The sequence below is a fragment of the Epargyreus clarus genome, unplaced genomic scaffold, assembly GCF_041222505.1.
Source record: "Epargyreus clarus isolate Ecla_fem2 unplaced genomic scaffold, WU_Ecla_fem_2.2 ptg000005l, whole genome shotgun sequence".
NCBI lineage: Eukaryota > Metazoa > Arthropoda > Insecta > Lepidoptera > Hesperiidae > Epargyreus > Epargyreus clarus.
The window spans coordinates 646,354-670,551 of record NW_027332213.1 but is presented as its reverse complement, the minus strand read 5'-3'; the positions used below and the strand labels follow the sequence as shown (position 1 = coordinate 670,551).

Below are 24,198 nucleotides of genomic sequence, written 5' to 3'. Positions count from 1 at the left end.
AAATATAATTATTAACGCGCTGAAAGAAACAATTTTGGTACTGACTTTCGCACTTTAGCTGGAAATATGAAAATCATTAAACTTCAAGATCTTGGGCCCTTTGTAACTTTTGTAAATAAGGTTCTTCATTTATGCACATTGCTTCAACCCTCTAAAAGAATAATACAGAGGGTGCTCATTAAAATTCCGCCCTTAAAATCGAGGACCAAGGTCATTCCCGGGTCCGTTGCTCACAAATCGTGTATTATGTATCTCCGGGGTATATCCGGGAAGTCTGGAAGAAGCTCTTTTATGAAGTTCACAGTTCACATTCACAGTTTGTACAATATGAACATATTTGAGTGTTATCAATCCAATTATCTGTAGCCCTATCTGGTGTCCACCATTTTTCTGCTTCTGATAATTTTTTGCTCTTGTGGACCAAATTGAGATGTTTCCTTGGTAGATTTTCAAAGGATCGCAACCGGAGTCCTCTAAGCGCGTTGCTCTGTTGGGCTCCATTCAGGAGAGCATAAAGTTCGCCACACCGTCTACTGTGTACGAGGGCATGCGGGAACACCTTCCTTCTCGCGGCTGCTGGCCAAGCGGTTCGAGGACCCACTCTTGCCACCCACTACCCTGGAAGCCGTTTTGTGCGTTTTTGTATGTTCAATGTACACATGAAATTTATTTATTATTTTTACAGGTATCCTACATTTTATATGATAATTATGATTTATGATTGTGTCTTATGGTACTTAAGCAGCTCGTATATATTATTTCTCGTCTTCACGTATAACACAACACAATACAAATCGAATAACAATAAATCTATCAAAGATAAACAAAGGATCGTTGTTATGTTGTTCCAATTGCATATATTATGTTAACCTTTTGCTGAAGTCACGACTTGGTAGCGGTGGAGATGCCGATACGTTATTTATGGTTTTTTGTAACCATAGAGATACCTAATAAGAGTTATGTTATCATGTATGATACATATTATCTATCCTTAGTATGAATGTTTACGTTTTTACAAAAATGACTGTTTTTGTATTTGTTTACGTATTTGCCCATATATTTCCAATCAGCGCGGACTGTATCAGATCTGATTAAAAATGTATGAGAAATACGTAAACAAATACAAAAACAGTAATTTTTGTAAGAACGTAAAAACTCATACGAAGAATACTGAAGACTTCAACATATTTCAATGCTTAAGTTACAGTATCAGTCAAATTCTTCAGTAACAAAAGGATATTTAAAAATAATTATAGTTCAAAAAACTAAAAAACACGCTTTTATGATAAAATCAACTAAAAAGTAGAAAATAATTTTCAATCTAAGAATCAATTAAGGAACAGTAAATAGTATAATTGTGGAAAAAGTGTGGGGTGCTTTTCGAACCTGATAAATGGAGCACCCCACACTTTTTCCACAATTATACTATTTACTGTTCCTTAATTGATTCTTAGATTGAAAATTATTTTCTACTTTTTAGTTGATTTTATCATAAAAGCGTGTTTTTTAGTTTTTTGAACTATAATTATTTATTAATTTTTAGTATTTCTCGTTATAGCGACCACCATTATTCATCGTTTGTAAAAAAATCAAGTGTCTATCTAGTACGATTTAAGAGATAAAGCCCAACGACAGACGAACAGACCGCAGAGGGTTTCGTTTTAACCTTTGAGTATGGAATCCTAAAAATCATTCTACAAGAGCGCATTATAGATATGTTTCAGAACATTTGAGTTATAGGGAAATAACATTATTATTTTCTAAACTAAAAATCACGATATAAAAGTTACGCCTATTGAAACTAAATAGCAATAATTATTATTTGCAATCTAAAGTTGCGATGAACTTTGCTGAAGGTGTTTGAAAAATCTCGCCTCGAAAATCGTTAATCCAGAGGATGTTGATAAGGACAATGGTACAAAACTATTAATGTTTAAAATATTGAATTGTCATCGGTCCTTAATAAGTATGCCAAATTTCGAGTTAATCCGACGTTTTGAAGGGGGTTAAAATCATGTTCAAAGATTCCGTTACATACTAACATACCAACATACATACGTCTGAAGCTAATAAAAGCGTGTTAAAAAGTTCAAGCATTCCAAACATTTCGTCTTAAAAATTAGAAGTATTCGAAAAAGGAAAATTTCATTTAAGATATCCCAAGGATTTACGTTCTTTGAATCGTTTATTTCGTCGTGCATTTTTTAAATATTGCCTTTACTCAGTGATCAGGCCAAGGACATGCGATATGGGTTATGAGAAATAGAAATCAGAAATTTGAAGGTGGTATACCCTTTGTGGTTGGACTCAGGGAGCACCACCGCTACACCTATTTCTGTCTCATAACAACAGTGTTAATCGCTGCTGTGTTCGGTTTGAAGAGTTTGGTAAGGGAGGCGGAGGACATTATATTCCGAAGTGTTCCAGCTCAGTCCTCAGGTAAATATACCTAATCTTATCTTGAGTTAATGCCAGATGCCATAGGCGGCAATAGCCACTTACCATCAGGTGGACTGCATGCTCGTCTGCTACTCCTATATTATAAAATCAAAACAACAGACGTGTTCATTAAATTCCAATCAGTTATTCATTAAACGCCCCTCCAATGGATTTGGCATATGCAAGTTCCTTGAGAAACCCCAAAGCAAAGCCTTACGGAAATTTACATAGGATTCATATTTAATTGGAGGGCGGAACGTTTCCGACATTTCTTTTGCATTGTGTTTCAGGTTGGGACAAGGCCAGGAGGGACAAGGAGGGCTGTATTAGAGGTCGAGTAGGTGGGAAAGGGACGGATATAGAGAAATGCAAGGGTAAGGGGCCGCAGGTACACTGACCTGACCTAGTTTGAGTTGCAGGTCGTTGTGTAAATATTGATTTTGTGACCTCTTTCCACTTGTTGCTCAGGTGCGGTGCGGTGGCATTTAGGAAATCCTTGTCTTCCGATGTGTTAGAGAATTTGACTTTTGTAACAATTTCTATTAAATGCTTTTGTGTTTTAATATTTATCTCTACAGTTCCTATTTTTTGGGTTTTTAAGATGTTCTAGTGTAAACATTGATCCTTATGAAAAATTATAGCATAATTTTTCATGATTCAGTTCCCAAATGGTAAAAATGGCTATTATAAGCTCCCTCTATCTGTATTAAGTTTCTTTTTTATTAATTAAAGCAGCAAAGTGGCACACCAAGCCTTACATAGGATGTGCTATCTACCTCCCATAAACATCTCTAATTAATTATTTTATCCCATAATCTTCTGTAAGCAGAGTAGAAACATATCGTGTCTCTGACTTCATATCATACTTTTCAAACCAAAACCTATTAGCACAGAACACCGGTTCTATATGGCCCAAATAGGTATGGCAGTTACCACCACTGCCATCGATCTCCCAGTTGTCAAAATTAATAATTTTAGCATTCCATTTTGAATACATAATTAAATAAGGTTTTTTGTTTCAGCTTGGGTCCTCGGGTGGTGGATGTGCAAGACAGTGCCCTACGTCCAAGGCTTATCAGTGGCTGCCTCCGTGTACAGCCTCGTAGCTGTGTCACTAGACAGGTTAGTACTAGTACTTTAAGCAAACTAGTATTAGATCTAGACTTCATTAACGGTTTTTTCCTATCGGCAATTTAATACACGTTAAAATGTAGTGTCGTTTCGCTGCTATTAAGAATCTATTACCTATCTAGAATGTGATAAAACTTCTTTTATAGTTTTGCAGCGAGATTTTTTTCGATTCTTAATTGATATTTTGATTTGAATTGATAATTTTTATAGCATTAACTTTTATCCTCACCGATTATTAAGAAACGAGTACTTTTTTAATTTTGTTATTTAACATTTCTACACACTAGTAAAATTCGTCGCTGACATTAAAATAATAAGTCTGCAAATACATTTAACGATAAAAATGAGTCAGTGTAACGAAAAGAAGATCACTTCCTCCTCCTCGACAAATATTATCGTTCGTCAAAAAATGTCTAATGAAATGCAAACAACAAAAAATTTTTCAACAGAAATTACGTAAATCAAATAAACATTATATTTTGTCGTTGATGAACACATATTCAATGTTGATTTTACAAAATGTCAAAGCAAACAGAGGAAACGAAACAAGAAGTTTGTTCAAATATGTTGGGAAACCCACGGTACGCCACTGTATGTTGTTGTTTACCTACTCGTAAATGTCAAGTAATTTACTTGCTTGAAGCTCTCAAAGAATTAAGGCACCCACTCCTTCACGTAAGAGATTTAGGACCAGATTAAAGGGTATTAATAAATAGCTGGTAAAAGAGGAGTTTATTAAAGCCTTTTTCATTTACGTAACATAACTCTACCGGATACCGGATTATTTATCTATCTATCATTCGGTGTCAGTAGATGTGTAGTTAGTTATAGAATAAAAGTTCTAAATACTTTATCACAACGATTCGATTACTTGAAGAAATTCGATATTTTTATTGAATATGTGACGGGATCTGTTTAAGCTAGTTTGTCAAAAATCAACATGATTGTGTAAGATGTCCTTGATGTGTATTGGTACCAATTTCATTGTTTCGATGTACTGTTCTTAATTTCAATTAATGATAGTCTCCCAGACAAAATCAGTTAGGATAAGCAAAGGAAACTCTGTTTGACATTTAAATATTTTTGTTCTATTCCTTTCCATGGCGTCCTTCTCAGGAACAATTTAATTTGATGGGAAAAATTCCCAATTTACCATAAACCATTGATAAATTTATGGCACGCGAGGTCTTCCAAGGCACGTGGAAGCTCAGGTCGGTAATGGCAGTATTATAATGAGGTTATTAGTGGGTCAAGGTAGTGGTTTTGGGTCAGGACCTTCGCAGACCCTTGTTTTAGGGTCGGGTGGAGTCATTTCGCTGCATGTGGCGTGGATAATGAATTGTTTAGTGTATTGTTACGGTTTTGTCGTTTTGTTGTCGTGTGTTATGTAGTAGCGAGTTGATATTATTGAATAGATTTGTAGAATTGTAGCGAAACACACTGAAATATAAAAGTGAGTGACAATAACGCGATCAATCAGGTGGAACTATAAGCGCGTACACTTCTTTCAGAATTTGATTTTAGAATTGTCACTCCTACCTTAGAGGCTAAACAAGGGACAAAATGTTATAGTTGTATATAATAAATGGTGCAATTAATTTTAGTGACTATTTTTCAATTGTTTTATGACAAGTTTTCTTTTCAAGTTTGATTTTATAATTGCTATACGATACAAGACACGTAAGTCACAGTAATCGAAAGTAATAGCAACGTTTATATTAATTATATGTATAAATTATTATTATTATATTAATTAAATGTCTAGAAATTTTACAACATACGCAAACCGTATTACTAAATTACGTTTTATTTACGCACCAATGAATTATATTGTTACGAAAATAAATTTACGATAAATAGAAAATCACAAAATAAGGACCAAAAAACAAATAAACTTCTATAATAGGGTTTCCTAAACAATAGAGCAATTTAAGCGTCTTACAAAAAGCACTGGAGCTTTGGAACGAAAGCTCAAAGCGTTTCTAAACAATGATCCGTATTGAGTGATTCTGAGCTTACTGCATTCGTCTTTGGTGCAAGTATAGAGCGATAGAGACATAAGAGTCTTATTTTAATATCTACTCTTTTTTCTCTTGTTGTTTTTCAATATAACTATGTTTTTTTTTTTGCTATGAAAATAAAGTGTTATTATTAGTATCTTTAAAATCTAGATGTAATAGTAATTTAATTACCACAGTTTTATATAAATTATATGAGAAATTTTCATGCAATGCAATCATTAGCCGTTATACAACATAGGATATTATGTGTTATTCAAAAAGTAAATTAACATTTAAATTCATATATTTATAGAATTCAGTTCATTCACAAGAATTAATAGGGAAAATAAGTATATTTAATTTAAGGATATTTAAGGATCGCCAAATAAAATGAAATTTTATTTGGCGATCCTTAAATCCTTAAATCCTTAAATCCTTAAATATTATAATTCCATTTTATTTGGCCAACGCCAAATAAAATGAAATTTAATTTGGCATTTGAATAGCGTAGTATAGTAGGCGTAGTTTGAATTTTAAAAACTCTTATTGCGGCACATTTGTTACAAAACCGTTGCCGCCTATAACTTAAATACAAAACTACTTATGGGGTGTTTGTGTACGTGACGGGAGTTAATGTTGAGATTGAGACACTACGTTTGTCTAACGGGACTATCTTGTGGGACACTCGTTCAAAGGACGCCTTGAATGTCAATGAGAACATTTATTGGAAAGTGAATATGGACAATTTGATTTTTGTTTTTTGTTTTTTTTTTTTTATAAAATAAATAAACAAATATGCATTTTACGAGTGCTGCCTCTTAGTCATTAGATAGAGAATGGTAGCATCTTTAGACTACGAGTATTACACATCCCTTGCTGCCCCTTAGGACGATGTTGGCTAATTAAGCTTTTACTTCAGTATCTAATTAAAGTAGTGAAAATTCTAATATAATCAAAAATAGGCGTAGAGAAAGTTTCGTCGCTGTCGAACTGAAGAGAGTCATATTAAGTAGTCCCATTACATTACATACATTATATAAAAGTTATTCACGTTTACAAGTCTTATTTTTTTAGAATACATCGTAGGACAAGTTATCTCAGGTAAATAAGTGTGGTTGATAATTTTCTTTCTAATGTTTAGAAAAATCTAATAAGCTAACTCAACTTGTAGTATAAGATCTATGTATGTAATCTATCTATTATCCTGTTCAACCACACTGAGAATCTTATTTAATTAAAGTAACTGATACTATCTAACAAATCCGAATGAACCTCAATAACCATTCGCACAATCCCATACATTGTTACGCGTTTCGCACCAGCTGGCATCTCATTTCCTCGTGTCCCGTATCCCGTGGCCTTCGAGCCTATCGACTGAGTCAAGGCTAAACGCTGGGATATTGGCGTAAGCTGTGCTATGTTATTGCTTCCTGGGTTAGGTCGGGAGCTATTTACGAGGATCCTTCGACACTTAGAGAGTTAGTTGAGGAAATCCTTAGTGCGAAACTGGATAACCTTCTGGGACCAAAAATTGTTTTAAGAGTTGGTTTATTCGTAAAAATATAGATAGGAATGGTATGTTTAAAACTATGAAGTCATATGGTATAAATTATTTTCATTTTGAAAAATAACCCGCGCTAATCGGTAAGATAGTATTGATGAAGTCTATTCCCATTATCTTTTACCGCAAACGTTCTTAAAAGCACTTCTATTACATGAAAAAGCTCTTCACAGTCATCTCGTGTACAAAATCCTCAATTATGCCGTGTTACACAACAGCCGGGAAATATGCCGCATTATAAAGGGCCCATAACCCAATGTTAGCATTTACAAAGGTAATCTGTCGCCAAGGTCGCCATCCCTCAAGGACAGCGGGTGAAGCAATTTTGTCGAGATATTCTCAAGTCATTATCCACCCCTCGTTTCCCTTTCATTCGACTTGAAAGCGGAAATTGTTGCGATTGTGTTGAATTGGGTGCTAATATTACAAAGTACCCTAATGGTGTGTGGCTGGTAACTGAATATTTAAAATCTACTCTGAAAGATTAATTTCAAAGGTTTAGTGCAGGGCGTCCTAAACGTGGTAGAACTCTTTGTGGTAGAATCAATGCGGTAAAATCAGAGAAAGCACCGCTATCCTTATTTCTGCTTAATAATAGCAATTTTAAATGCTTCTGTGTTTTGCTTTGAAGAGCGTGGTAAGGGAGCAGTCGAGATATTCCAATTTAGTCCTCAGAGTTGGCAAGGTACTTGTGGCCGATTGAAGGTAGAAATGTTAACTTTATCTCATTACAGATGTCCATTTGTACATGAATGAGAAATGCTATTCTGTTAAATCAACAGTATGCTCCTTTGCTTCTTGTTTATTATCAAAAAATCCTGCAATTTTTTAGCCTAACATCGCATTTTACTTTCAATAAAAAATTCTTATATAATATCCTGCAAATAAGTAATTATTTGCTGCGATTGACATGTCATTATTATTATAAGGAAATAGTTATATCCAGACAATTATTCAATATTCTCAAAAATGTATTTAGTCAACCAATACTTGGCCTACTTGGTACTTGGCTATCAGAAATAAAACAATAAAGTTAGACTTCCGGAAATCGAACCCGCAAAGGTCAGAGAGCGAATAAATGTCCAAAGAACAGAAGACATAAAAATTCCATAATATCTTAACAGCGTTATAAACTATCGCCTAAACAAACTTCCGGCATCCGAAAGGACGTTTCAGGAAACAATAAATTCAATAGCCTTCATAGGCCAATATTCCCAAACCTTGACTCCGCCATGAATCTTATAGGACTTGGAGGCCATGGGATAAGTTGCACGGGAATAGGCAAATTGTGCGTAAGTTATGTATGTAAGGTTCGGGTGGGACCTTGGAGTTAGTTATGTGTGAACAATGTGACTGATGGTTTGTTAACCCGAGCAGCTGTGGAGATTTATTACATAAACATTATGTTTTTGTCATCATGCAATATCGTCAAGAAAAATGCCAAAAATTACTTAAGTGATTTTCAATGTAATATTTTTTTGACGTTGAAGTAGTAATGAAATAATGAGTCCGTCTGAAGGTAAGATAACTGCTGTCCATGTCCTGTGGAGTTTTAATCCCTATAATGTTAATGTGTAATTACTGTTCTAAGATATTACAAGTATACGATGTTGAAATAAAAAGTTCTCAGAAAATATAAATAGGTACTTACAATAACATTAACAATTTGTTATTGGAGTAACATGGGGTTGGGTACCTACTAGAATACAAGAAATTTAGGTCCTCAACTTTAAATTAACGTTGAAGAAATTATTTTAAATGATAACTATTTAATAATTATTATATGAAACTGTTGATACAGTGAAAGTATTATTGTTGTTGACAAAGATATTCAAAATCAAACGAAACATTCGAAAGTCAGTTTAAATAAATGCCATAAATTGCTAAGGAAATTGGACAGCCTCCTGCGACTGTAGCAAAGGTATTAAAACCAAGGTTAATGGTGGGGTCTTACAGATAAATAGGTCATTATGTGGGCACTCTTAGCTTCCTGAAGCCATCGCATCAGCAATTATCCTTCACGGTGAGGTTACGCTTCCTGAAGGGATTTTACCTCCAATTGCAATGAAACAGGAAAATGTAAGAATTAAATGTGGTGCTTTCGCTGTAGTTGATTACACACTTATATTTGACTACTAAAGTCTCAAAGTAGATTTATTTGATAGTCAATTGTGTCAAACCTATCGAAAAAATAAGTACAATTTTTTTGCTCAACAAAACAAAATTTTGTTAGGCGAATTTTGAGATCTTTAGTTAGTCCAAGTTTTCAAACCGGTGTTAACGGTTTTAGGGCAATTGAGAAAGTATTTTATCACTTACGAAAATTAATAGTTATTTTAATAACTGAGGCCAGTTTTATTATTTTATGCTACAAAAGCAGTATACGGCCTATGACTTAGTTGATGTTAAGTATCCCTGGTACTATGTCCAGATTGTCCAGGGTTACTATCAACCCTGGTCAATCTGGACATAGTAACTGACTTCAAATTGCTCGAGCTACATAACCTTTTGCCAATTTTATTTTATTTCCTTTTTATTGGAAATATTAAACATAAGAATCGAATGAAATACTCACAAACTTATAAAAAACTCGATAAAATCTCTGCCAACTTCCACTTTGTCATGTCATCAAACTAATTCACTTAAATCTTGCTAAAAATGTCTCAAACTTTTATACCTACCTCACAAATTCGAATGAATGTCATTGACATCAGCTCTCCTGAAAAAATAAGAACATGTTTCATCGCTAAATATAAGTGGATAAACGATAATGTTTAAGCGATTCTATACTATATTAAAACTAAAAAAATCAAAACAGGGGTTATTATAAATGTGGCATCTTCTCCTACAATTATACAAAACTTCTGTTGGTGACCATATTATTCGGCCTTAAGCTATTAAAATGCTAAGTTATTTCAATAAAAATTAGGTATTTAAAATTAGGCCTATACTGGGATAAAGTTTAAACGATTCCATATTTGATATGGACACTATTCTAATTAATAACTCACTTACATCCAATTAATAAAAGTGCCAAATATTGTCGTTAATTAATTATCTGAAACTAGTTATCCATCACTATCGCTTATCCATTTTTTCCGAGACAAGTTGGTAAATATAGGAAGATGTATAAATGTACTCCGAATAAATCTCTGTAATCTGTCGTTTGATACATGGCGCGTATGTTGCGAAGAAACCTCTATCACACAGTCGATAAGTTGGAGGAATGGTAATGTGATATATGTGTGCTTAGATGTCGTGTATTGTGTGATTCCAATTAAGATTGTGGTACACGAGAACAGAGTCTTGTTTATTTATCAATTCGTTTTCATTGAACTCATCCAAGTAACGTGAGATGCAGGATAATGACAGAATCGTGCACGAGAGGTACAAACGAATTACCCCTTCGACTATTTCCCTTTATTAAGTCCTACTAATCCATAGTAAACAGTATTAAATGAAACTAGATAAAAAAGCAAGTAGTCTACCTCCATAGCCCAATGACAGGTTTTTATACCTCATCACAAAGACTAGAATGAAAAGTAGAACGAAATATAAAACACTAAATTCATCAAGAAATCAACTCGCTGAAGATCTAATTCGGAACCTCAATGGTACAGAGACCACCACAGAGTAGATTTATATTAAAGCCATGTGCTGTGACGTAAAAGTTGATAAATAAAATAAAATATATAAATTTCAACATTTTATTCACAACATTTGTGACAAAACATTCCAACTGCCAATCACAACCATATCACATCACTCAATGGTGCACCGCAATAACTGGTGCGTGTTTCACAACCGGTACGACGGGTGCGTGCAGTAGAGGTGCGGCGTGCACGACCGGTGCGTGCACGAGCGGTGCGTGATGCACGACCGCGGCGTGTGAGACTGCTGCTACCGGGTGCACGACGGGGTGGACCACTGGGTGCGCGACTGGCACGATTGGGGCGATCACTCCGGCCTGAGCGACGGCGACCAGGGCGAGGAATACTGCCTGTGAACAATTTAATTGTATAAATAATAATTTAAAATAAAATGATTACAATAAAAAATAACAAAAATAAAAAAAAAACTATATATAATAAGAATAACAATAAAGTTTATGAACTATGAAGATATAATATTATGAATAAGGTGTTATTGTTGGTTCGACTGTGATGGCAACATACGTTGAAAAGTACCTATTAGATTTCCTTTTAAGAACTTTAACCATTTACAAGAAATGGTTAACTCAATGATTAATAGTTAAAGAGCGCATAAAACTGTCAGCAACGGCTTTATTAAATTTTAAGATATACTCGTTTTACTAACATGTTTTTAAAAATTAAGCGCCTGTAAAATATGTGGTAGCAAATTCTCCCAACTTAATAGTTGACAGAGTTATTAATGGTTTAGGTAAACTGTTTCCTAAAATGTATTTCATAGAAAGTTTATATAAGTGATGTGTTTATTAAATACTTAATATTTTTTAACACTATGGGCTTTAGTCCCACAAAGATTTGAGTACGACAGTGAGATACGACATACTCATAGAAAAAATCATACTTATAACAAGGTTTTGGACAACATCATAAAATATGACTCAGATTTTCCAAACTATTCGAAAATGCATGTAGATGCATTACTGCTTCTGAGGACTACCTGAGAAGTACCTAGGAATATTCCGTATACGTGTCCTACTTATCACGCGCTTCAAACTAAAAGACAACAGCACTTAACACTGCTGTTAGTAGTTAAAGTGGTGTGGCGCTAGTGCATCCGGAGTCGAACCACAAAGGGATCGTTGACCTTCATTAAATAGAGAAATAGTGTAATTCTAAACACCTACACAAAATCCTTTAAGTGCTTCAAGTTATGTTTAGCTCAGATGCTTCAGTGCGTGAAGTAGACAATAACTCTAATAATAAAATTCTCATACTTTGCGTAAAATTTCTTCAATGAAGCGATAAGATCGAAAGGAGTTGAAAGTATTCATTATTATTCCACCCACCTTCACTGTAAGCATAATTAGACTTAGACTTAGACAATATTAACAGAACCTTAAAACTTGATGTAATAAAATCCAAATTTAACATCAGCTATTATCTTTTATTTTAGATTTAGATTGGAAAAAGTAATATACCGTCGTATAATAAACTTTAAAATTTGCTAATAAAGTAATATTTAAAAATTTCCCGAGGCATTTCTAGTATCTATTTGAAAGGTAAATACAACAAACGTTTTGTATTTGTTCGAAATTTTATACACTAAGGAATTAAAATTGGAAATTATTTAGCGTCCTCCCGCACTGTATAAAAAACGCTTATGGAAAGTTTTATAATAGTCTGTTAGCCAGTATGCTAAGATCTATGCGTTACTTAATGTTTATTTATAGATAAAAGAGAAACTGTTCTTTTACAAAGAAGTCATAATTGTAATTCATTTAAATAGATAAATAGAATTGGTAAAGTCTTGATAGCTTTGATCACCACATGCTTCAAATCAAAACACAGCAGCGCTTAACAGTGTTTTTTTTTAGGCAGAAATACGTGAGGCGGCGGTGCTACCCGAGTCGAACCGCAAAGGGTTCTATCACCTTTAAAATCAGATTAGTGTCAATTTGTTAAAAATAAATCACGATAATCATTTCATTATTGCGAAAAATCAACGTTCATTCAAGGCTAAATCCAATTTAATTGCATGTCTAAAGAATCCAATTACAGTCCCTATAATAAACTGATGAAAAATTTCCCTAAATAGGAGCAAAGGAATCTTCAAATATTACAAGCTGTCTTTTGTTTATTTTATATCTTAATTAACTCACTTAAACTGGACATTTTATACGAAGATTCTTACCAAAATGTTATGTTGAAGCTATAAATAAAATTTGTCTCATTATACTAGCCATCTCTTTTGTTTTAGTTTTTCTTAAGAATTTCAGCGAAGAATGCATATCCATCCTCTATTCAAAATCAATATATATCTCTTTAGATTACCGAATTATTTTTAAACTTCAACCCTTCTTACATACTGCTCAGAAGTGGCAACGTATCTGTGATCGGCTTTTTGAATAAGGGTGGATTTGGTTACAAAATATGTTGATGAGTGGTAGTAACCGCTTACCATCAGACGTTCTGCATGATCATGATCATTTGTTATATACCTAATAACCTTATACCAAACCTACGTTCGTCTCACAACGGCTAACTTTTATGAAGTAGCGGCGGAAACTTCATAATACGTGTCTTTTCATAAACATGTATGAAGCTTAGAAATTAATTAAGTACCTACTTCAATTAATGGAGTAATTTAAGTTAGAGCTATTTCCGACTACACGTTTTTATACTTCAAGTAATAAGTTATTTTATATAGAAGATTATTTAATGGTTATAAAAATATAACTCGACTCCAAAGTAATACTTAATATAATAGATTTATATTCAATTAAAACATTCGCTATATATTTCTTTTTTAAATATATTTAATTATATGACACTTGCAATTGTAGCTTTTTTTATTGAAGCGTTAATTAATTACCTAATAACTCTGTTCTCAGTTTAAAATACGGTTTAATATTAATATTCATTTAATTAATAAATTATCAGTAAAAATGGAAAAAACATAGATAGAGATTTTCAATAAATTAAAATGGTTAATCTTTTTTTTAATAGATTTGCACTTTTTATTGCCTCTTTATCACTAATCAGTAAAAAAATAAAGTCGTACTCACAAGCTTGAACATTTTGTTTTGTTATTGATTCACACGTGCGTGCTAAGGACTGCCGATGTAGTCGACTGTGTACCTAGATCGTGTAGATCTAGCCCTTTTATAGGTCCTAGGCTCTTGTCTCTAGGCTAAACATCTACTTGTAATAAATCTGCGTGTTTGGCAATATGCAACTTGAGTGTGTTCCTACTAAGTGTAGCGAGAATAAAATGATTTGATATTTGTTATTTATTTTTTGTGTGACTTCCGCTTATGATTTTAAATATAATTTTGATTTATAATATAATAAATATAATTTTTTAATAATAATTAGTGTTAATGGTTTTAATATTTGGCCACTTATTTCGAAGGCATTGAATAGGCTTATACTTTTTATATGTGGCGAGAATTTAATATTATAAAGTTTTCCTCTCCCGAAGGGCCTCTTGTGAGGCATCCCAACTTTGTTCTCGCACAATCTAATGTTCTTTACTTAAGACATCACTCTATTTAACACATATTTACAAATTAAATATATTATCATAACTAAACAAACCTTCAGTTTTCTCAAGAAAAACCCACGTACAAAACTCAGTAATATCGAATGAAATAAAATATCTATCTCCGTAGTCTATAAAGAAAAACAGATGTCTGACGGAGACTGGAAGTTTTTCTGGGATATCTCAGGCCTAATTTATTCTTGTATCAAGTATTTTACAAGAAATAACCTATACCTAATTGTAGCTGCGTCATTCTGAGTAAAATGTATTTTTTTAATATTATTGAAGGTTTTCTTCTTCAATGCATCATGCTGCCCAACTGATAGTAAGTGTCTACTTCCGCAAATGGACATCTGTAATCAACCCAAGATACGATTACATTTCTAGCTGAGGTCACCCACGGCGACCCACCCATTGCGACTATCCCTAAAGACTAAGTTTTAATGCCTCGGAATAGTTATGTCTCCCTTACCACACCATACGTACCAGGCTGTAAAACCACCTTCAAATCTTATAGTTTATGTATCACATATCTCCAGTTTGTTTTTTATTGAATTCTTTTTAACTATCGTGCGTATTCTGATATTAGGATGAAATATGAAATCGTCAAAATCAAAGATGAATTCTATCGCTTTTTAAAACATATTTTGATATACACAAAAATCATTCTATATTTTTTACATTGTGAGATAATTGAATACTTGAAATATAAGATTTATTGTAGACAAAGAAAGTCTTGCGTGGGTAGCCCTTTGTTTACCAGAGTTTTCAATTATAAAGCTAGAAGATATTAATATACAAAGGTCAACCTTGTTTACTAATAGGAGTAAGATGTTTTCTCATAGGATTTCTTTGTCTTTTTATAATATTGAGGTGATAAACAAGCATTACTGCCGACGATAGACATCTGTAATCAATCCCCGATAAGATTCGATACCTATCTAAGGTTAGCCACAAATACGTTGCTACCCTTACGAACTTGGTTTGAAAGCCTCGGAAAATAATTTGTTCTTTCTCATCAGCTTCCTGTACTTTATTTTTTATTCCTTTTACTTCTTTTGAAAAAGTCCAATATAAATGCAATTTTTATTATACGTTTATTTTTCTTACAAATAACCTTATAGCAAATTACTGCAATTATCATGATCTAAACCATTTGATCAAGTATCATCACTTTATATGGTTTAAATCAATGTCGCATCTTCGTATAGAGAAAATACCGACCTTCCGGTTACCTCAAGACGTGTCGGTCGCGCTATAATTGTAAGTTTAACGGAATGACTCAACCGTTTCAACTATTGCACTAAGATCCGATCTTTGTTTCCAATATTAGCTAGGCTTCCGTCGCGGACTCTATCGGCAGATAGTGACACTTTTTTCATAAATTTCGTAAATATAATTTCTGATACTCATATATGTTTCAGTAAGACGTGTAGGTAATGTTTGTGACATTTAAAGCAAGTGATCCTCAAATTTAGAACATTTTTATATCCTACAGGTAAGAAACAAGCATACAATTAAACTTTTCAGTTATCTCTGTAGCCCATCTATAGTCGTATTCTATACCCAGCCCACCCATATACTACAGGAGTTCTGCCTGAAGCCGAACACAGATGTATTGCCATTCCTGAAGACTGGAACTCCAGAAGATCTCGCATCACACTTAGTCAGCTTTCTAGGAAAAATTAAGATTATGTTTTGGAGTTAATGAGTGTCATCAGTCCTAGTTGTAACAATTAGATGGAATTTGTTAAACTTTTTCGGAGAACTCATGATGGGTGACATTGAGCATTGAGGAACAGCATGTTGGAGTATGCTCCAGGCCTATCTCAATTAAGAAGAACATTCAAACAGACTCTCGTGTGAACATACACACAGACATGAAACAATTACGACTCTATATTTTATAGATAAATCGATTCCCATAAGACATTTACTTCGTCACCTTCGGAGAGGTCATGCGCTAATTGCTGATAGGTGCAATAGATTGTGCAAAGGGAAGATATATTCTATAACATACTTTATGCTAAGTTAATGCTTCTAATTAACATAAATATATATCAGAAAATGCTAAACAAATATAAAAAAATACATCTTACAGTTCTAATTTTCATATATCCAAAAAAGTATTTTTCTTTAGTTATGACGCGAGTCAGAAACGAAACACTGCGACTAAAGGAAGTTTAAGCGACTTTCTTATTTTTATTTAGCACATCAATATTTCCTTCAAAATTGATCGATGCTGAGCAACAGTAATTAATCAATCTTTTATTGATATTATTGAAGTGGCAATATTTTATGGTATGTACATAGTCATTGCTATGTAACGAACTGATATAGGGGTTCTAGTTGAAGTTGATCATAGATTCATTGCCACTCCTGAGGAGGATAGTCGCCTCATAAGTCAGCCACAGTAGGTGTTTCTATCGAAAAGTAAGATTTGATTCACAATAGAAATAGGTATTGCGCTGGTATGTACCTCCCCGGAAACATACTTCTTGATTATTAATATGTGATAAAATTCAACTAATGTATATACATATGATCTTAGATACATGGAAATTTAAGATTGTGTATTAATATTGTTGATCAATTTCGATACTAGTCACTGTGCATAGTTTCGTAATTAAGAAGTTGGGGTACCCACTACCTACATAAAACCGAATACCCTATCTCCGTTGTATTGAAATTCTATTTATAGACCGATAGTCTCGAAACTATTACTTGACAGGGAACTTAGAACGTGGTTTACAGCACTTTCATATTTGCGCTCGAAGTCAGCAGGAATAGAGTCCATCGTTATCCGATTCTGTACAATGTACATATAGTTTCATATTCAGTGTTTCATCATCATAATCTATTTAGAATCATTTTACTAATAAATTAAATCGTAAATTAATTAAAACGTAATCAAAGGATGCGTGCAGATGCAAAATATTATTGAGGGAGGGAGGGTGGTACATACTGCATGGTTTAAAATATATACCATAATACATATTTGTAGCGGACTGTTGCGAAGTAATTTTAATCTTAACTTAATAGCATGGATTTCCACAAAGTAACCCCTGATACAATTCCTTCGTGGTTTGACTGGGGTGTTGCCGAAGTGATACATATTTTAACCAGATGACGATGGTGATAAGCCCTACTGTGTTTTTGTTCAATCGTTCCAACTTTCTTAGAAGTAAACAATCTTGAATAGAACCGCTGTTTAACATGTCGCTGAATAAATTAATCTTATAATTCCAGTCATATGTTGACAATTGTCCCTGAATGATATAAGGTAATATAAGGTTAATATCTAACAAAAGTTGTGTTGTCATATAAATAAAAGAAATGTTAAGGGTGAACAACCTTTATCACTTAGGAGTATGAAAAATGCATAGTAGCCGATTCTCAGAACTACTGAATATGCACATAAAATTTGGTGAAAATCGGTAAAGCCGACGTGACACGAGAATTATATATATATAAGATAACGATGGATAGGATGAACATCCATTCAAGATCTATCTCTTCTAATTATATTCTAATTCTTATTAAATAATAATTGTAATGAATCAATTATTCTAACCAATTCTATTACATTTAAAGTCTCTAAATTCGAAATAAATATATCATATCGAAACGATCACATCACGTTTCCAAACCGCCAGTATGAAAGTTGTGTTATATTGAAAGTGATATCCTAAAGTCATCGCGTAACTAAATCTGAATACAGAAGTCCATTTTAGGAGACATTTGTTGAATATTTAACCAGTAATTGTCGGGGCAACGAACTTTGTTGAGAACTAAGGGATTTGTGCAGATAATGTGTAACTTGCGATAGTTACCTGTTTGAAAGCTTAGCGCTAACTTTGTCTCGTTTGGATGGGATTTGACTTAACTAATCGGGTTCTCTTACTGCAGATAGGAAAGCGACTATATTATGTACTCGTACTTAAAGGGTCGGTATACAAGGATAGTCGTCACATGAGTGAAAATGGTTCTTTTTTGGTCAGATGAGTTTTATTTATTACATTAGTTGTATCACATTTCTTATGCTGTATATTTTACGAACTTTTATTGCAAACAAGCAAGTTATTGCTGCGTTAATTCCTATATGTGAGGGTTAGACCTTGCAACTGACTTTTAAATCAGTTAAACCCAACCGATTGGGTTGAAATTTAACATACGTGGTAGATGTGACGTCATTCATAATACAATATGGCGGACGTCTAAAGACGGTGGAATAATAATACGAAATCAAAATAAATAAAAAAAAACATTTTTACAAAAAGTGGAGTTGGCTGATTCGCCAATTAAGGTATCGATATTTAGTTTATTCTATTTTAAGTCAAACATAATATTTACGTGTGACTGTGTGGTACATAGAAGGTGATATGGTACCACCGAAAAGGCACCACCACCGTAGCAATTTTTGGTTTCAAGCATTTCTGCGTTTAGATGGAAAGTATGGATGCCGGCTGACTGACATACGAAGCGACCATGTTAGACTCCAGAGAAATTATTCAAAATGGATTTGGTCACATACCGGTAACAAGTTCCCGTCACGTGGAACGCAAGCTTACCTATTTGCTGTTTTAATCTTATTTAAAATGTGGTTCAAAGTTAGTGGAAAGAAAATATAAATAGAAAATACCAAAAACATGAATACTCATGGAATGGGATCTGATTCAAAGTAATAAAACGTCATAAAGTTTCAATCAGTCATTTATTTCCCAAAAACATGGTAATGATTCTTAACCTTATACTTTACAACCGGCGCGGCATGCACAGTATGCACAGCATGCACAGGGGTGATCACGTGTGCATGCACAGGGGTGATGACGTGTGATTGCACAGGCACCACTACTGGTTGCACAACGGGTGTGTGGAGCACCGGAGCGGGGTGAAGGTTTATGTGCAGGCCTGGTGATGCTAGGGTCATGCCTAGCTGGATTATGACAAGAACCTGAAAGAAAAAAGGTATCTGTGATAATTCCTAGAATTTTATTTTATTTTGAAAATATTGTTATCTAAATAAATAACAATATTTATACTTTTCCGCTTATTATGTCTTCTGATTCTGACAAAGTTCAGATCCCAATAAGTTGACTCTAAAATTATAAATTTTTACTTTAATACTCATATAAAGCGTTTGAACGTAGTCCTCAGTGGTATTGCGAACAACTCTAAAACAATTTAGTCTTGGAAATAAAAAGTGGTAATGGCCATTTACCATCAATCGGACTATATCTTGTTTGGTAATTTCATAAGCGAAAACATATTTTGGTCCACAATTAAAACAAGCCATAATTATTTTTGCTAACTACATATCGCGAAATTTTACGTGTATGTTACACAAGAATTACGTAAAAACAATAATCCCATAGCATGTGAAACTCACAATAAGCAGATGTCGTGTCATCTTGGCGCAAGGGCGGGGTGTGAGCACACCACACACGGCCCCGTTTTTATATGCCTCATTATTTTTTAAACCACAGACATGAATAAATAATAGACAGGACTATATGTGCCAAATGTAACAAATATACTTCATTTCAAAAATTATAATCATAAATTAAATAATATGTATTGTTTATTGTAATAAATGAGTGTTTTACTGAACCGTATTCATTATCCATAAACCTATGACACATGTTCTAAGACAAAAGTACAGACATGCTACAAGTTTAGTAGAATAGAATAAGTAGACATGTAATTAATTCCACGGTTGACGCGATACTGTCACCTGTCTCTTGTCACACTAATTGAAAAATTTACAGAGTCATGCACAAATAGAGTCGTGCGCATAAGCTCATCCATATTCATGCATACATTCGTTTATTGTAAGTTTCAAGTATAAACTGGATTTTATAGTAATTTAACAGCCAGAAATTGAACTTGTAAATGCATTGCTACTCTTGAAAACACAATAACTTAAGGGATGTGGTGAGGATAAGTCGTCGTCGTTAACTCTCTATAACCCTCTATACTGATGGGTATAAGCCTCCTCTCAGAATTAATTTTGACCAGGTGTGGATTTTTTGATTTCACACAAACTTGACATTTGAAGAAAGCACCTTTCTTCACCATCAACAATACTATCTTAAAGCAGAAATAGTTGTACCAGTACCAACACAACACACAGTATACTTACTACCATTTTTAAAATTTAAAATATTCATATAATTTTCTTCTGTACCACAAAATTCTAATTACAGCAACCAGCTATTGAATGAGTGTCATCACAAATTTCGCAATGCGGAAAAAAGTGTGAAAACGTATTGCAAATTATCATTACCGTTTTCCGCGTTTAGTTCTATTGTGTGTTTATTTTTTATAAGTATTTGTAACGTTTGTAGTATTATTGATGTATTTTATGAGACAATTAAATTAGAATACAATTATACAATATAACGGACGTAAACCGTATGCATAATGTAAGAGTTTTACATGATTTATTATGTATTTCCAAGCCTATTGTGAAAGATTAAACATTATCTATTTTGCAATTTATTTCTAATGGTTAATAAAACTTTTAAATTGCAAGTTAATTACCAAACTTTGTATGACTGGTTACTATAGATGTCCAGGGATCCTAAGTTTAACAATGTACTTGATTTCTAATCGACTTGCCAAAGAAGGTCTAGTCGTCGCGAATATAACTTTTTTTGTTTAGAAGAAATGAAGAAATCTTAAAATATTAAGGAAGCATAATAATCGGTTGTCACTAATATGTATTAAGCTGTGTTTTACTAGTACTTAGTGTTATAAGTTTGTAAGACACAATTACTCTAATTCGTTTTTTTTTTGATGTTGTAACAAACCAATAAAAATGGTCGGTCTGGTTTAGCAACCTGATGTTATAAAGTGCTAATTATTATCTTTAATGTTGACGGTTAAATATATATGTGACTTTTAGAAAAATAAGACTATCTTGTCATAGGGTATTTTTTACTTTTAGAATATCCGGGATCCTTGCATCCGAGTACGGAGCTACACGGAATTTTGTATAATTGTTGTTTTAATTATTATATAAGTGGGCGGTTGCATATTTATTATTTTGAATAAAATAACGTATCCCTTCTAATTCATTACCATATCTTCGTGCCACCACCGCTCACCTTGTTCTTGATTTAATATGGAGGATATAGAATGTATGAATTAATAAATAAGCCTTCGGAAGCTTAAAGCTTTCCAATTGACTAATTAGTATGCGAGTAAAAATAGTGAAGAAATACAAAAATCTTGTCATACCAAAAACCTTTATGTTTTAAGAATTCCTATGATGAGTCCTTTAGTCTGCAGCGTTTGTTCTTTTTTAATTTCAAAAAGGATATCTGACAACTGGCACATTTTATTTTGATATTATTTATCTGAGAACACTAACGCGCTTTATCAATAAACTATATATACAATTCTTCGGCAACAAAAGACCCAAATTTGATAATGTCTGTCTAGTAGAAAATGTTTAAAATCGATTTATAGACAAAATCGGAGAGATTGAATATTAATAGTGGCCGCCAAACTATTGACACAAATCTTGATTACAGAAATCCGTCCTTTAAAAAAATACATTTCCAAGTTACATTTTATGATATAATGAAAAATATAACGCCTTTAAATATGACGGAATGTCATAGAAATCAGTGACACTACCGATATCACGAATTCACGATGCGTTATCGCCTAAGTGTTATATGATTAAAATCGATGCGTAACTTACATTATATTTACCTAAAATAAGCCTAACAACTGCCAAGGATAATTCAAAAAGAATTATTAAGTAAACTAAAAATATAAACATACCATATTACAAAAATATTCTAAAAGTCTACGAGCTCAGTAAAACAATTTTCTACTATAAACTGAGTTATTTTATTATCTCTAGGTTATATGGAATTTTTCTACAGAGTTCAAGTTGTCATATGTATCAATGAATTAGCCGTGAAAGCCCTTCTGTAGTAGCGAGGTATGAGACGCATGACGTTGCTTATACACTATCCGATCCGGTGTCAGTATCACGCGTTGTCTTGTTTCTAGTATGTTAGGTTTTATGAAAAGTGTACAGATCACATATCTAGAACAATATCAAATAGTGGATATTTTATGAGTACCATCTATAACTTACATTTATATCGTATGATATGGTACTTAAACCTTTTATTTATGTTTTGTCACTTTAACTTTAACTTCAACATAATAAAAAAAACTAACTTCAGTTTCTTTTTTCATCTTTTTTTTTATTTTTATTTTTTATAATATCAGAGTAGCAGACGAGCTTGCAGTCCACCTGATGGTAAGTGGCTACTGCCGCCCATGGACATTTGTAATCAATCCCAGATAGGATTTGATATTCCTACCTGAGGTCGGCCACAGATGCGCCGCTACCCCTGAGGACTAAGATGGAACGCCTCGGAAAAGTCTGTCTCCCTTACCACACCCTTCAAACCGGAACACAGCAGCGCCTAACACTGCTGTTATTAGGTAGAAATAGGTGTGGCGGTGGTGCCGCCGGAGTCGAACCACAAAGGGTTCTACCACCTTCAGAAAGATATCGATACTTTATTCGCATCGTGATAAGATGCGAATAAAGTATCGATAGGTATCGCAGATAGGACTTAATCCAAACATGTCTTCTTTCCGTCGATCTCTTAACATTGAGAAGCGTCGTTATCGAAATTCAACTCCGTTACTGATCTTACTCAGGTTTTCTGATTTTGAGGAAGTTAAGTTAAGTTTAATGGTCATCCAAGCTAATGATCTCCCAAAAATATCAAGACGTTAGGAAAACTTCAAGCTTTTAATATCAATACGTTTAATTAATTTATTTCACTATTTCGATCGTGTGGTATGTAACGTTGGGGTTGAGGCGAAAGTGATATTTGTCTTTAGATATCGTAACGGACAGTGCATACACGCTGGTACAAGTGACACACTGGTGCAGTTAAGTCAATGCCGTGTAAAGGTCGCTGCCATTAATGCGGTCACGATCAGCTTTATTTAAGTTATTATATATTACCATAGAATCTTGGGTTCTGTGTTTGTGTACATAATTTTATATATTTGGGTGTATGGGTTGTGAGATGTGTGAGTTCTGCTTTCAATACTTTTCTGGGACGTTCCAACTTAGTCCCCAGGGGTAGCAAGGGGTAGCTCTGTGGCCGACTTCAGGAATCTAATCTTATCTGGGGTTGATGACAGATGTCCACGGGCGGCAGTAGATACTTACCATCAGGTGTACTAAAAAAAGCTAGTCCCTTGCAGTTTGACTGCGGCAGCACCACCATCACACCATTTTGCTCTATAACAGTATAAACCATGACCAGATGTGATGGACTAACGTAAAAACTTTCTCCTTTGAGCCTTTCATCTGACTCTAAATGGCGCTCTTGCCCCATTACGGAGCAGTATGTAAGCGGTCTACTTCACGTCAACTAAAACCTTAATTATAAGACAGCCAACGCACCCTTATTAGACCGGTTAAATAATAAATAATATACCAGTTATCAATAAAATACAAAGTAATATTTCTTACATGACTTTGTTACCACCTTCATTTCACCCCTAAGGGCGCGGGTGGGTGTCTACTAATCGCTGAATACTCGTGCATTTTCGTTAATGTAAACAATTTTACGATTGTTAGAGTGGGTCTGGAAATCTGAACTTTAAGCACACATTCCGTAATTAGAACTTAAATTGTGGTCTAGACAGCCCTTCCAGTTTGTTACTCAGAACGTTATTGAGCTTGAAATGTGTGGTATGTAATATGCGCTAGATTTTAGCTCTTTATAAATTTTAGCTTATTTAATCTTTTCCGAGGCATTCCAGCTTAGTCCTCAGGGGTAGCGGCGCATCTGTAGCCAACCTCAGATAGGAATATCTAATCTT

At 33.7% G+C, this 24,198-nt stretch overlaps 2 protein-coding genes and 1 long non-coding RNA gene across 3 annotated transcripts in view; 1 reads left to right on the top strand and 2 right to left on the bottom strand.

Moving 5' to 3' along the window:
* The window catches only part of BomSIFR (neuropeptide FF receptor 2-like), a 142,369-nt gene that overhangs the window by 83,751 nt on the left and 34,420 nt on the right, over positions 1-24,198 (top strand). The window contains exon 2 of the mRNA XM_073093744.1: positions 3,462-3,561. Within this exon, the coding sequence (XP_072949845.1) occupies positions 3,462-3,561 (100 nt within the window). The remainder of the gene's footprint in view (positions 1-3,461; positions 3,562-24,198) is intronic.
* VAPp (VAP-peptide) lies at positions 10,699-13,956 on the bottom strand. The gene is made up of 2 exons (XM_073093746.1): positions 13,847-13,956; positions 10,699-11,131 (listed from the first exon to the last, which is right to left on the bottom strand). The coding sequence occupies exons 1-2, from the start codon at positions 13,856-13,858 to the stop codon at positions 10,898-10,900; spliced, it is 246 nt and encodes an 81-aa protein (XP_072949847.1). The 5' UTR covers positions 13,859-13,956; the 3' UTR covers positions 10,699-10,897.
* Positions 19,023-19,744, bottom strand: LOC140757879 (uncharacterized). The gene is made up of 2 exons (XR_012104035.1): positions 19,712-19,744; positions 19,023-19,276 (listed from the first exon to the last, which is right to left on the bottom strand). It is a non-coding gene; the product is annotated as an uncharacterized LOC140757879 (long non-coding RNA).